Consider the following 14,611-nt stretch of genomic DNA (forward strand, 5'->3'; position numbering starts at 1 on the left):
CTTGTCATAGATGTAAGTGTAAATCTCTGTGTTTTCCCGTCATGGTCAAAATGAACATTCCAAGAACAAGTATAATTGAACATTGGAAAATTTATTTATACCCATAAATAGGTCCAAAAGAAAGATGATAAGTTCATTTAATAAGTTCTTAAAGATAATTAGTTAATGCTATATAAATTTCTGAAAATACTTATGTTTATTATTTTGTTCTTAACCTAAAATGAAGGAAAAAATCTTAAACCCAAAGACAGTACCATGCTTAATAGCAAAACACTAAAATCAATTATCCTTTCTCAAAGTATTTTAAAAGAGAATATTTCTCCTTTTTATGTGAGTTTTCATGTCAAAACAAAAATACAAGAATCACAAATGGAATTCCAGTTATTAAGGATGCTCCTAATATCCCGAGAATAGGCAGTAAGAAAAGTGTGCATCCTGCACCACATGAGCTGAGGGAACAGGACTTCATACAAGTCCTCCAGCCTCTGCCAATCCCTCCAGCACCTCCCTCTGCAGATTTCTGCACCCACAACACAACTCACTACACAGAAGCTGCCCCTTCTACTCTTCCTATAGGAGGAGACCTTCAAAACCTTTTCAGGCAAACATCAGTAGAAACTAGATAAAATATTAAAATCATGAGCTGCTCATTTATGGGTAGACTCATCCCTTAAAAATTCTTTGTTCAGACTCTCTCTCTCTCTCTCTCTCTCTCTCTCTCTCTCTCTCTCTCTCTCTCTCTCTCTTTCTCTTTCTCTCTCTCCCCCTCTCTTTTATAGTGTAATATCCAAAAGGAAGAAGAGAATATTTATAACAAATGGAGAATCAACTGAACCAGCTAACACATGGGAACACCTAGACATAATTTCCTGAGAAACAAATTACATTTTTTTTCTACCAGGAATTGAATCAAGGGGTGCTTAACCACTAAGCCAAACATTCCTAGCTCTCTTTTATTATTTTAATTTGAGACTCTGTCTTGCTACCTTTCTGAGTGCCTCCCTAAATTGGCTGAGGCTGACTTTGAACTGGTAACCCTCCTGATTCAGCCTCATGAGCTGCTGGGATTTTTTTTTTTTTTTTAATATAAAGTCAAATTGTACTGAGGTACAATCTGTAAGCCAAAAACTAATTCTATTAATGTATTCAGTTGTACAAACACCACTACAATTAATATATAAAATGTTTATTTCATTTAAAAACAATTCTTTAGGGCCTTGTCATAATCAATCCCTCTCCCCACCTCAGGCCCTGGCAATCACCAACCTATTGACTATCCATATTTTTTTTCTTTTATAAAATCTCATGGAATCATGTGTATGTAGCTTTTGGAGTTTGGCTTCTTCAGTTTAGCATAAAAAATGATATATTCTATCCATATCATTGCTTATATCTGTGGTTTTTCCTCTTTATTGTTGTATTGTATTCAATTATATATATATAACCCAGTTTTCTTATCCACTCATCAATTTAAAGACATTGAGATATTCCCAATTTGGGGTGATCATGTAAAAAAATCACAATAAAAATTTGTGTGCAGTTTTTTTTTTTGTTGTTGTTATATTTTTGTTTTTTACAGTACTGAGAATTAAGCCTTGAGTCTTGCACATGCTAGGCAAGCAGTCTACCACTGAGCTATATCCCCAGACATTTTATTTTTTATTGAGACAGGGTCTCCCAAATAACCCAGCCTGACCTTGAATTTACGACCCTCCTGAATCAGTCTCCCAAGTAATCCGAGTAATACTACTGCGGCCAGCAAAGTGCAGGTTTTTTTGTTTTTTTTTTTTGAATCATTGTTCACAAATGGGGTACAACTTTCATTTCTCTGGTTGTATACAAAGTAGAGTTACACTGTTTTTGTAATTAGACAGTTCCTGGAATTATGTGTGTGCAACACTGTGCCTGGCTATTTTCTGAAAACCAAATTATCTATAAGTTGTTTTAAGGAAGTGCCTCCAGAGTCAACTCAAAGTTGGCTCACAATTGTTTCTTGAAGAATAGGCATGCACAAAAGATATCATCATAGCCCAGTGAATAAATGTGGCATTGCAAGTAACCGTTCAGATCACAGTGATGAACATGGGTGTGGTATGTAAGAGGAATTCAGGATCCCATGCAGAACCTCCTGCCAAAGGCATGACCTGAACCTCAACCTAAAGAAACAGCCCACAAATCTAAACAGGAGCACTTAGGAATTTCTCCCAAATAACTGCCATCTACTCTGCAAGTCTTTGCAGAGTGAGAAGGGGACCTCTAGGTTTCTACTGTGTAGGCCTAAAGGTCATCCTGCCTCTTCATAGGTAGCATCATACTGCTCAAGGTGGGGGTTTCATCATGAGTCATGTGGAGGAGTTTGAGCTTAAAGCGTACACACACACACACACACACACACACACACACACACACACACAGAGTTTATAATATGGACATGCAGTCTTCTATTGCCTAAGTCCACTCTTGAAATGCCCATTTGAGTGGATTCCGTAGGCAAATCCTGTAAAAACAACTTAAGTATACTTGAATCTAGAAGAAAAGAAAGTATCAGGAGAGGTTCCCATGAAAGGAATCCTTGCTTTGCATATGACAGGAAAATGCAATGTGTGCCTTTGTGTTCTCTTTCGCCATAAGGGGGATGTGACTGAAATAGTTGGTGAAATAGCAATGAGCTGTGTGGGTTGTGTAATAACATTTTCTCCATGTCAGCTTCTTGATTTTGCACTGTACTGTGGTTACTCAAAAATGTCTTGAGTTTTGGAAAGAGTTTTATGACTAAAGTGTCATCCTGTCTACAATTGACTCCTCAGCCTTTAAGAAAAACTATCAATAAGTCTACACAAATAAATGGCCAAGAGAATTTAAAAATAAAACAATGATATTGATGTGTATAGTGACATATATGCACATATGATTATGTGCACATATATGCATATATATGCACATATAATTATATATATACACACACACACACACATATATATATATATATATTTAGTAATATGTACTCATACAAAAAGAGAGATAAGACAGTAAGAAACAAATGTAGAATACTTTTAACTCATGGGGAATCTGGGCAAAGGGTGTCCAGGATGTCTTTCAACTATTATATGATTTTGAATTAACATCACACTTAAGATATTTTTAAACAAACAACTATACATGAAAAATATAGAACTAAGACACCACTAAAAATAACAGAATCAATGGGTACTTACTCTATACATGCAAATAGGTCTGAAGGTCTGGTGATTACCAGGTAACCAAACCTACCATTCCTTGGCCCAGGCAAGATTTCTTGGATTGGGCCTGGATACTCTGCAGGTCATAACCTTTCACAGTGATTTCAACCTTCATGAGCCTTTGTGCAACTGTAAAATGGCTCCAGTAATAGGGCCTACCTCATGGTGTTCCTGGAGGACTTAATCATTAGAATGTTACAGGAGGAAACCTACATAACATGTGTAGAACAAGTTCTGAAAAGGATAAGCATTTTATAATGCTGGGTGTGATTGCTAATCCACAAACTTTCAAAGAGAATATCATCCCAGTGCTATTTAAGTTATCGCAGAAAATAAATTAATTTAAATGATGAAAATATTTCCCTGGGTGTGGTGGTGCATGCCTATAATTCCCGTTACTAGGAAGGCTTACACAGGAGGATAGTGAGTTCAAAGTCAGCATCAGAGAAAGCGAGGCACTAAGCAACTCAGTGAGACCCCTTTCTCTAAATAAAAATACAAAATAGAGTTGGGATGTGGTTCACTGTTTGAGTGTCCCTGAGTTCAATCTCCAGTGCCCCCCAAAAAAGTATTTCTATAAAGCACTCATTCAACAATTATTTACCATGGCTAGCTCTATTAAAGGTGCCAAGAATTGATCAGTAGCTTATATTCTAGAGATAAATAAATAATAAAAAACTTAAAGCAAAATATACAGAGAAGTGCAGCTCAGAGGACTGAGGCAGGAGGACTGAAGTTTAAAGCCAGCCTCAGCAACTTAGGAAGACCGTTTAAAAAATAATTGAATGCAGCTCAATCCCCAGTAGTGAAAAAAATTAAAAATAATGAAGTCCCTCTAATGGAAAAAAATAAATAAAACAAAACAAAACAAAGAAACACAGAGAAGTGAGTCAACAGCGCTACCTTTAAATGTTGTAATTGACCAGAAAGTATGATAGGGATACAAAATATTGGGGTGGATTTTTGAAATATGATCAAAATCTTGGTATATAACTTTCCAAAATAGTGTTACATATGTGGATGTTTATACCCTTTTTAATTATATAAATTGATTCAAAAAACCTTGAAAAGAATCACAAGAAACCTTCAATATAAGGAAACAACATAATGTAACCCTACCAAAGTTTAGTCCACAAATGCCAAGTTAGTTTAATACAATAAAATCCTATGTAATAACTGATCACATTAATATGTATAAGGGTAAAATATTTTAATCACCTAAATAACTGCAAATAAGGTGTTTAGAAAAAGCATACCAGTTTGATTTTATAATTTTAATAAAAACATTGTGACATATCTCAGCTGTCTTCACCATTATTTCACATTATCCTGGATGTAGCCATCAATCCAGTTCATCAAGAGAAATCCATTAGCAGTGTCAGAATTTGATAAGAAAGAAATGCTTATTGTTAGGACAATGACCAAAGAACATAGCAGAAAAACTAAGAAAGAATAAAGAAGTAACAACTAAATTTAAATAGGAACCACCAAATGAACATAAAATTCATAAAGTCGGTGACATCAAAACAAAGAGAAATGGACAAGGTAATAAAGTTGAAACACAAATAATACAACTGTGAATCTCCACTAAAAGAGAATTTATAGGCAAAAGAACTGCAAAAAATAGTAAATCATAGAGTAGTAATCATATTTCAGCAATAATAGTAGTATCATCTTTAGTTTCTTTAATTTTTTCAGTTCTACTGATATCCGATTGGCAAATAATAATCATACAGGTTTTGGGTGGACATTGATATTTGATATATGCGTACATTGTGAAATGACAGCTATAATTAGCATATCCATCATGTCACATGATTAGAGTTTTCTTTAATCATTTTGTGGTAGGGAACTTCAGAACTACACTCTTCTTGGGAGTCCAGTATACAATAAAGCAAAAGTAACAATAGCTACGATGCTATGGACTCCAGAAATAGTTAGCTTCTACATGAAACTTGCTACTCCTCGACCACATCTCTAGTTTTCCCACTCTCCAGCCATGATAGTCGTCATTCTTCTTTCTTCTTCTGTGAGTGTGAAGATTTCAGTGTGAATGACGTCATGCAGTATTTGTCTTCTGTGTCTGGCTTATATCATTTAGCATGATGTCCTCTGAGTCCACCCAGGTCACACAAATGGTAAGCTTTCTTAACTAAGAACCTGAGAAACACAGTGCCTGCACCTGTATCAGGACTGGGAGATGCTGGTGAGGAATTCATCATATATATTTTTTCAGATTTACCATTTTACAAGTGTTCCACTGTAATATTCATACTTATTATGCTTTCCATGTTTATTTTAAAAATAAAACTATTGCACTAAAATTATGAATGTAATGCTAGCAAAATAAAATAAAAAACATATTTAGCACTTAATACTATAATAGAAAAATGGGTAAGAAAGTAAACATAAAATGATAAATGATAAGTTACTAAAAATAAATGAAAAAAATTAAACATGATTGTAATACTATAAATATTTTATTAACAAAGAGATTACATATTTTTATTGACTTACTAGTATATGTGCACAAAAAATTCCTACGTACCTCAATAAATAAGACACTACAGAAAAAGCAATACACTAGGGAACTATGTTAATGTCAAAACTAATAATTTATTCTTTAATTAAGCTTAAAAAATGCCTTAGCAAATCAGTATCTGTTTTAATTCTGAAATAAATAATACATCCTAAGAAGACAGCTTCACAGTTAAATGTTTCTCTTCATAGTGAAAGACTCCGTGAGTTATTACCTGATATGACTTATTTTCCAGAGTTTCTTCATAGCATTTGTCATCTCTGAGTTTCTCAGAGTGTAGATGAAGGGGTTCAGCATGGGGGTTATGACTGTGTAAAACACACTCAATGACTTGTCAATGGGGAAAGTCTTAGCTGGTCTGGCATACATGAAAATACAGGGAACAAAGAAGAGGACAACCACAGTGATGTGGGAGCCACAGGTGGAAAGAGCCTTCCGCCTCCCTTCCTGACTCAGGTTCTTTAGAGAGTTAAAAATGACCACATAAGACATGAGTAAGAGCAGAAACACAATAGAGCACATCAGCCCCCCATTGGCAATCACTAAGAGGCCAGTGACATAGGTGTCAGCACAGACAAGTTGCAATAAGGGGTACATGTCACACATAAAGTGGTCAATGATATTGGGGCCACAGAATGGGAGTTCATAAATAGTGCCCAACTGAATTACTGAGTGTAAAAATCCTCCAACCCATGAAACTACCAGCAACACAATACACACCCATGGCCTCATGGTAACTAAGTAATGCAAGGGCTTACAGATGGCCACATAGCGGTCATAGGCCATCACCAAAAGAAGACATATTTCTGACCCACCCAAAAGGTGTTCTGCAAAGAGCTGAAACATACAAAATTTGAAGGATATGATAACCTCCCCTAAGAACAAGTTTGAAATCAATTTGGGGGAAATGATTGATGAATAAATGATATCCAAAAATGATAAGTTAGCAAGAAAGAAGTACATTGGAGAGTCCAGGGTCTTATTGAAGGTTACAGTTATGACAATGAGCAGGTTCCCCAGAATTGTCAAAATATAGAAGAGCAAGAATATAACAAAAAGTACTTTCTGCTCCTTTGGATTTTGGGTGAGGCCCAAGAGGACAAAGTAAGTTTCATTTTTCCTGTGTTCCATCTGTTCATTTATTGATGCTGATTTCAGAGAGTAAAACACCTTACCTGTAAAACAACAAAAAAAATCCTTATTCATCTGTCTTATATGTTAAAAACATCTACTGTTGGCACACTACCTTCAGTAGATAGCTGAATCCAAGTAAAATAGGACAAGTTTTCCTGACCTAAGTCATTTGATACATAACTATGTAGTCCAACATTTAAACTTGAGAAATGTGTTGATAAATACATTTGTTGATGCCATGCTATAGATTCACAATGCTGCAATTACTAAAGCTGTTGAGACTTGGGAAGGTCTTAGATGAAGTTACTCTTTAGATGAGTTTAAAGATATGAAATAATAAGAGAGAATGAAAGGGAAATCCATGAAAAGATGTGTTAGGTATAACCTCACACAGTGTAATACCCAAGTTCCACTCAAGGTAATTTTCCTAGGAAGGGGGATAAAATAAATTACTAACGGAAGACTACAGACCACCAGTCACTATCAACACTGGTGCCGGTCTTTAGAAAATGATGCCTTTCCTCCACTTCCTTTGGCCTCAGGTCCACTGGAAATGTCACCTCACGGCACTTTAGTACTCGTGTTTCCAGGAACATTGTGCTCACAGTGATGTCTGTGTCCCCTAGGACAGATGCCATCTCCATCGCTCTCCTCCTTCCTTGCTGAGCCCTCACCAGTCTCACCTTTCAATGTTCACAATTCTACTCACCATCTCTTCAAGGAAACCTGGTTCTACATATTTCTCAAATATTTCCCAGTATCTACCCATTAATCGATCACAAAGTTGACTTCAAGCGTTAGATATTTATTGCAGCAACAACCACTTCCCAGTGCCAAAAGCCATATTCACCTGCCAGAGCTCCAGTTGGTTTAAACACAAATGTGTCTGAGAGTCCTGTTGCTAGACATTGAAAATAAAGGTATGGGTAATAGTGGATCCCTCACACCATGAAGAAAAGATTGGCCTTGGCTTCCAGATGACAAGCATGTGCTCATGTGTCACTCTCTCTGAATCCAAATTTTCTACTCCACTAAAACATGTGTTGGATGGAGAACCAATCTAATCAATGTATTGTTATTGCATTACACTTACAAACTCTTTATATCCAAAAAGAGCCCCTTTCTGAGTTACCACATGTAGATCCTCAGCAAACAAATTGGGGAGGGGCACAACTAAACCATAATTATTTTATGTGACAATATGAGGAACCAGTATGTACCACAGTCTCAGACAGCTTGCCAGTCACTGGAACCTCCTCCTAGCTTTTACTTGTGTATCCCTCACTTACCTAACCTGTAAGTCCTTAAAGCACTCTGATTTGACCTACCTTCAGCACTGTTCCTCCCCTCCTTTCAAAAGTGATGTCTGCAACTACATATTTGACATCTTCAATTAGATATTCATTTCATATTTACAAAAGAAAATTTTTAATTTTTCACAATAAATCTTTCCTTCTTAGATTTTGTCAAGGTAACTGAAGGATACCTCCTTCCATCTTGTTTTTCAAACCAAATTCTGGCAGTGTTCTACCTTCCTTTATTCCTCTCACCTTGCCTAGCCATATATTTATTCAGTCCCCTGGGCTTTCTATTCATACTATCTTGCAAATGTGATCATTCTCATTGCATTCCCTTGCAACCCCTGGGTGCTGTGACAGTCCCTAGCACATCTATCATTTACTCTTTGACAGATGCCAATTTCATAGACCAGAGCAGACATCACAAACTTTGAAGCAATGGTGAGTATTGTACAAAGGATGTGGTACATTAAATATTTTCTTCATTTATCCAACCAACAAGTATTCACAGAACACTATATTGTGTCACACTGTACACGTAAGGCTAACTTACAGTCATCACTAGAGTCCACTAGTTCACCAAGGCTCAGGGTCTACACTGGATTCATGTCATCAGAGGAGAGAAATCTCTATGCTGACTGAAGAATTAACTTTTTCACCTCACACCTTCTTCCTTTCCAGATGGAAGCAATTGTGTTGAGGACATAGCATGGTCCCTGACTTAAATTTTCAATTTTTAAATATATTTCTGATGACTATCTCATACAATCTGAACAGCCACTTTCTGCCTACAGAAGTTTATCAATATTTTCTTACATACTTGAGTGATATAATTTTCTCTATAATGAAACATTCACACAATCTCAAAGTCTGATTTCTGCTACTGACTACAAAGTCTTACCTGTGGAAGCTTGTCTGCAGTTTGAAGGAGAAAATTTTGCCTTGCCTACAATAAGTGAGTAATCCGTCTTCCATCTAGTATGCACACAGAAGAGAAAAAGCTGGGTTACTCTTGGATAATATATTAAAATCACACATTTGGTTTTGTCAACTTTCTCCAGAGTCTTCCAAATACTGGCATTGTACATGGTATTCGAAGGATTCCTTGGTACAAATAAAACTAATTTTTCCATATTAAAATAATTTAGTAAATATTCAGACAAATAATTTCAACATAGTTATATCACAGCTGGCATTTTTTAAAAAGGAAAGTTTTCTAGATTATTTCTGGTAACTTTAATAAACACCATTCAGCTTTTTAACCTGTCTCCTTTTGTTCTGGGTAAGGCTAAATACTGGTGTTTGGTAGATGGAGAGTGTTGCCCTGTCTTAGTCTGCAATGCTGAAGGGTCATCCTGTGTTGCACTCTCCTAGTCTGCAACACCGGGCAGCAATGAGAAAAGGAAACTCACTCCCTGCACAAAGTTCTGAGGAGAAGAGCTTTATTCAGGAGAAATGGAGCATTTGTCAACTTGTCACATAGGAAGCTGCTTCTGTCTTTATTGCATATAACTAGCCATATGTCTTAAAGGTCAAGCCTTGTGAAAGCAGTACTAGCCTATTTGGCAGACTATAGGTTGGTAACAGAAAGTAAAAAACAACCGTGTGAACACAGAATGTGGCAGTTTCACAGATCACAGAAGAACTGTTTTTCAGACTGCAGAAGAACATCCAGTTCACAGAAAACAGGAGAGGAAAATGTCTCCTTCCAAGGGACAGAGCCCACAGGAGAGAATATACTTGTGCCCCTAAAAATCCTTCTTTAATAATAAGAAACCATCTCTCTAAATAATTAAATCTGTTACTAACAGAACAGATTGTCTGACAGGATTAAAGATTCGCTAAAGATTTTATACCATGAGCACACGTTAATCATGGAGCCCTGCATCTGGAACACATCCAAGCTGATTCTTGCTTAATTACACTCCTTGGGACTCTCCACATATTTTTAAAAGAACATCCATGTGTCCACATGCAGTAAATCAAACACATAAGTAGAGTCACAGTGATGAAACAAGAAAAAATAACTTCAGAACATTACAAGAAAAATATAAATCCAAAATAAAACAGCAGACCTCTTAGTTTGTTCCAATGTATATGAATCTGTCATTCCTTTCTCTTCTCTGCCAGAACCATTTTGATTCTCCATTTTTCTTATGTTCAAATTTTTCTCCCTATTCATATGGGATGGTATATTTTAAAAAGATTTATGCAGATGTAGTAACTAACTAGTTATTTTTGTGTTCATCTTTTATTCTTTTACAAAATTACAGAATCACAGATTGTCTATATGTTATAGATAATATCTTAGATGGCTATACAATAGTAGATAAACAGAAGGAAAAATAAAACTACAGCCCCTATGGCATTAACTTTTTCTTCTAATAGGACCACAAAATAATCATGGTAATAATTTAAATTATGAGTTTTAATTTGTGTTTAATATGAATAAGAAAACCAAGGGGTCATTGTGAAAGAATAAACAAGACAATTTTGAACAAGGTAATTAGATAAGAATGTTTTAAAGGTAATATTTGAGCGGAATTCCAGAGAATCAGAAGCTGCTCCTTGGGTCCATTGATACATGCAGGAAGATCTAACGTGGAACAGAGCTGGTTAAGTTCAAGACAATAAATAGTCACTGCACATGAAGGAAAATAGAACAATGCAAAGTTTATGACACAAGCAAGAATCAAACCCTGCAGGAGTATTACAGATATTTCTAAGAAATTTGGATTCCATTTAAAGTCTTTTCAAATAGGAGTATGCAGGACTTCCACTTAGTAGTCCAGCAAAAATTCCACAAAACATTTACAAACCAAATCTAACCATGTATAGAAAGAATTAGACATCATGACCAACTGAGATTCAGCCCAGTATGCAATGCTGGCTCAACGTTAAAAAATCAATTAATGTATTTGATCACACCAGAGGTTAAAGAAAAATCGCAGAATAACATCAATAAAATTCTACACTTCTTCATTATAAGTACTTTCTGTCATCATGGGCAGAATCATACTTCCTAAATTTAATAAAGGATATCTACAAAATAACAAAAAAATTGAAATCATACTATTAATAATCTATGAGTTTTTCTGCTAAGATCTAAACAAGGGAAGGATGTTCTCTCCCACCAGAGTTTTTCATCATTGTACTGGATGTATCAGTCAATATAATAAGACAAGAAAAAGAAAAAAAAATGCATACTAATAAAAGAAAGCAAACTGTCTATGCGGATGACATCATCTATGCAGAAAATCCCCCAATATTCTACAAAACTCTGGAAATAATAAATGTGTTATGGATTAGGTATAAAGGTCCTCCAAATACTCACATGTGAAAAAATACAAACGCATTTGGAGGTGAAATGATTGGGCTGTGAGAGCCTTACTAGTGCAATAATCCACTTATATGAAGTAACTGAGTGGTATCTCTACACAGGTAGCATGTGACTGGGGAAGTGAATCACTGGGGGTATGCCTTTACATTTTATATAGTGTCCCTGCTGAGCTGAGCTCCTTCTCTGCTTCCTGATTGCAATGTCCTGAGCTTCACCATGATGTTCTCCCTCACCTCTGGCCTCGATGATATTGGTCACCTATTGACTGAGACCTCTGAAACTGGGAGCACCAGATAAACTTTTACTCCTCTAAATTTGTTCTTTCATGTCTTTTGGGCTCACAACAGTGAAAAAGCTGAGTAAAACAAAATTATTTGAATAAAGCTATAATACACAAGGTTAATTATCCAATTATACTCAGTTTAATATACGCCAGTAATGAACAGGTGAAAGTTGAAGTTAAAAACAGAGTAGCGCTTACTTTCAAGAATGAAATACTTGGGTATAGCTCTAGTGAAATATTACAAGATCCTATGAGGAAAACTACAATGCTCTGATGAACACAGAACTAACTAAATTAAAAAAAAAAATTCCCTGTTCATGCATAGAAAGACTCAACATTGTCAGTCAAGGTCATTCTTCCCAATTAAATCTTTTCCACAATCAAAATTTTTGTGTCTTTATGATCTGATTTTATAGATGTTGGCAAACTAATTATGAAGACACAAAATGGATAACAACAGCAGAGGAAAAGAACAAAATTGGACATTGAACAGTACCCAACATCAAGACTTGCCACAAAGCTAGGAAAGCAAGACATGTATTGTTGAAAGTGTATAGGAGGTGATCTCAGAAGAGACATATAAGTTGACTATTTTAGAAGACAGGTTTGTAGGTTCTCATGAAGTAACATACTCTTATTATACAGTCAAGCAATTAGGCTCCCTGGTGCTCATCCGAATGAATCAGAAGTTTATGTTGGCACAGAAACTTGCACACACATTTCTTTCATCCTTGCTCAAAATTGCCAGAACTTAGAAGCAACAAAGATGACATTCAGTGGTTGAATAATAAACCATGGGTGCTCATACAATAACATGTTATTCATTACTGAAAAGAAATGCTCTATGTTACCACAGAAAGGCATAGGGGAAACACAACACATACTACCCCATGACAGAAGCCAGTCTGAAAAGGCTACATATCGAATGGTTACAAGTATATGACTTGTCAAAACTGTTCAAAAAGTAAAACTTTCAGTAGTTTTACAGCACAGCTGATTTTCTAGTTCAGTTAAACTCTTAGGAGAGAGGACGCACATCATTACGTATTTTTCCAAGCCCATATAAAGTGCAGCACCAACAACCAAGGGTGAACCCTAATGTAAACTAGGAACTTTGGATCACGTCACTATTGAGGAGTCCAAATGAACCAGTGTGGTGTGGGAATTTGATAGTGTGTGCTGTGGTTCACATATGCTAGTGTCAGTGCAGACATGTAGACAGGTGGGACCCTCAAGAGGGGATTCATCCACTGCTGATGATGTTTTCCTGGGAGTGGGTTAGTTTCCACAGGAGCAGGTTCCTGGCCAAGGTGAGCGCAGCCTTCTCTTGCTATCTCATCCCTGCCCTCTCCTGCCCTCCCACCTTCACTATGGCTCTCAACTCCCAGGGCATCGCCACATGCCAGAGCTGTGCTCTTGGACTTTCCAGCTGCAGAAACATGAGCAAACTAATCTGTTTGGCATGAATTAATCGGTCTCAGTTATTTTGTTACAGCAGCAGAGAGTGGACTAAGGCAGTCAGGGAGCAGTCGGGGAGCTGCGTTGCCAGGGACAAAGGCTAGATACAAGGTCTAGGTCATTTGTGCACTAATTTTGTTGAATCTAAAACTGCTTTAATAATAAATTTACTATGTGAAAAGAAAAGTCATGAAATTTAGAGTTGGGAAGCATCCAAGTACCTGAAAATTAGTTACATAACCCAGGAACCTAAACTTTGAGCCAAAATCCAGGCAGACCAAGATGGGAGCTAAGATGGAATAATTACACCATTAGAACTTAGCCTATTGTGGATTTTGAAAGAATTGATTTTAGTTAACTATTCTTTTTATGACTTGATACTTGAGAAAGTTTCTTTATACATGTGTAAGCATCTTATTTTTCATGAAACAAGAGAATTTTTGTAACTGAACATCTATAAACTGCTTATATAATGTTTGATAAACAGAAGTATACAATGAGCTTTTCAGTTCTTTAAATTAGAATAAGAAACATGCCTGATTCTGCATTTTAAATAAATCTTAAAAAAAAAATGAGAAAGTGAATAGAAATCAATTCTTACTTTTTAGTTGTTAAAACCAACAAGCCTATTTTTAAAACTGTTTTGTGAAGGAGAAAATCAAAACCAAAATTCTACAAATATAAAATTATTCAAACAAAAATTTTATCTCAAACCCAGAAATATTATAACTGTAGCTCAAAGGAAAATTTAAGGCCTTAATCTTCTTATTATTTAAAAACAAAAGAAAGAGTAGGTTAAGTAATCTTCCAATTAAAAATTTTAGAATAAAACTCTAAAATTAACCTAAAGAATGTATTTATAAAGAACTTACAAAACTTTACACCAAAAATACCAAGAACCCAATCAATAAATGAGTCAAGGAACTGGACAGACACTTTACAGAAGAAGATACACAGGCAATTAATAAATATATGAAAAAGTGTTCAACATCTCTAGTAATTAGAGAAAAGCAAACTTAAACAACTCTAAGATTTCATCTTACACCAATTAGAATGGCTATTATCAAGAACACAAACAATAATAAATGTTGGAGTGGATGTGGGGGAAAAGGCACAATTTTACATTTAGAATATGTAGAAGGAAATGAGAGGGGGGTATGAAAAATGGTGGAATGAGGCAGACATCATTACCCTATGTACAAGAAGAATGGTGTGAATCTACATTGTGCACAACCATAGAAACAAAATTATGTACCCCATTTGTGTATAATGGAACCAAAATGCAGTTGGGTAAAAAATTAAAAAGCTAAGTAAAAAAAA

General features: G+C 35.7%; 1 protein-coding gene across 1 annotated transcript; it reads right to left on the reverse strand.

The window, feature by feature from the left end:
• Positions 1–5,988: 5,988 nt before the first annotated feature.
• Positions 5,989–6,909, reverse strand: LOC306639126 (olfactory receptor 4A47-like; the record flags this gene model as incomplete). Its single annotated transcript, XM_079102545.1, has 1 exon — positions 5,989–6,909. The coding sequence occupies one exon, from the start codon at positions 6,907–6,909 to the stop codon at positions 5,989–5,991; it is 921 nt and encodes a 306-aa protein (XP_078958671.1).
• Between the last annotated feature and the right edge of the window lie 7,702 nt (positions 6,910–14,611).

This window comes from Sciurus vulgaris (assembly GCF_902686455.1).
Source record: "Sciurus vulgaris genome assembly, chromosome: 11".
Classification (NCBI taxonomy): domain Eukaryota; kingdom Metazoa; phylum Chordata; class Mammalia; order Rodentia; family Sciuridae; genus Sciurus; species Sciurus vulgaris.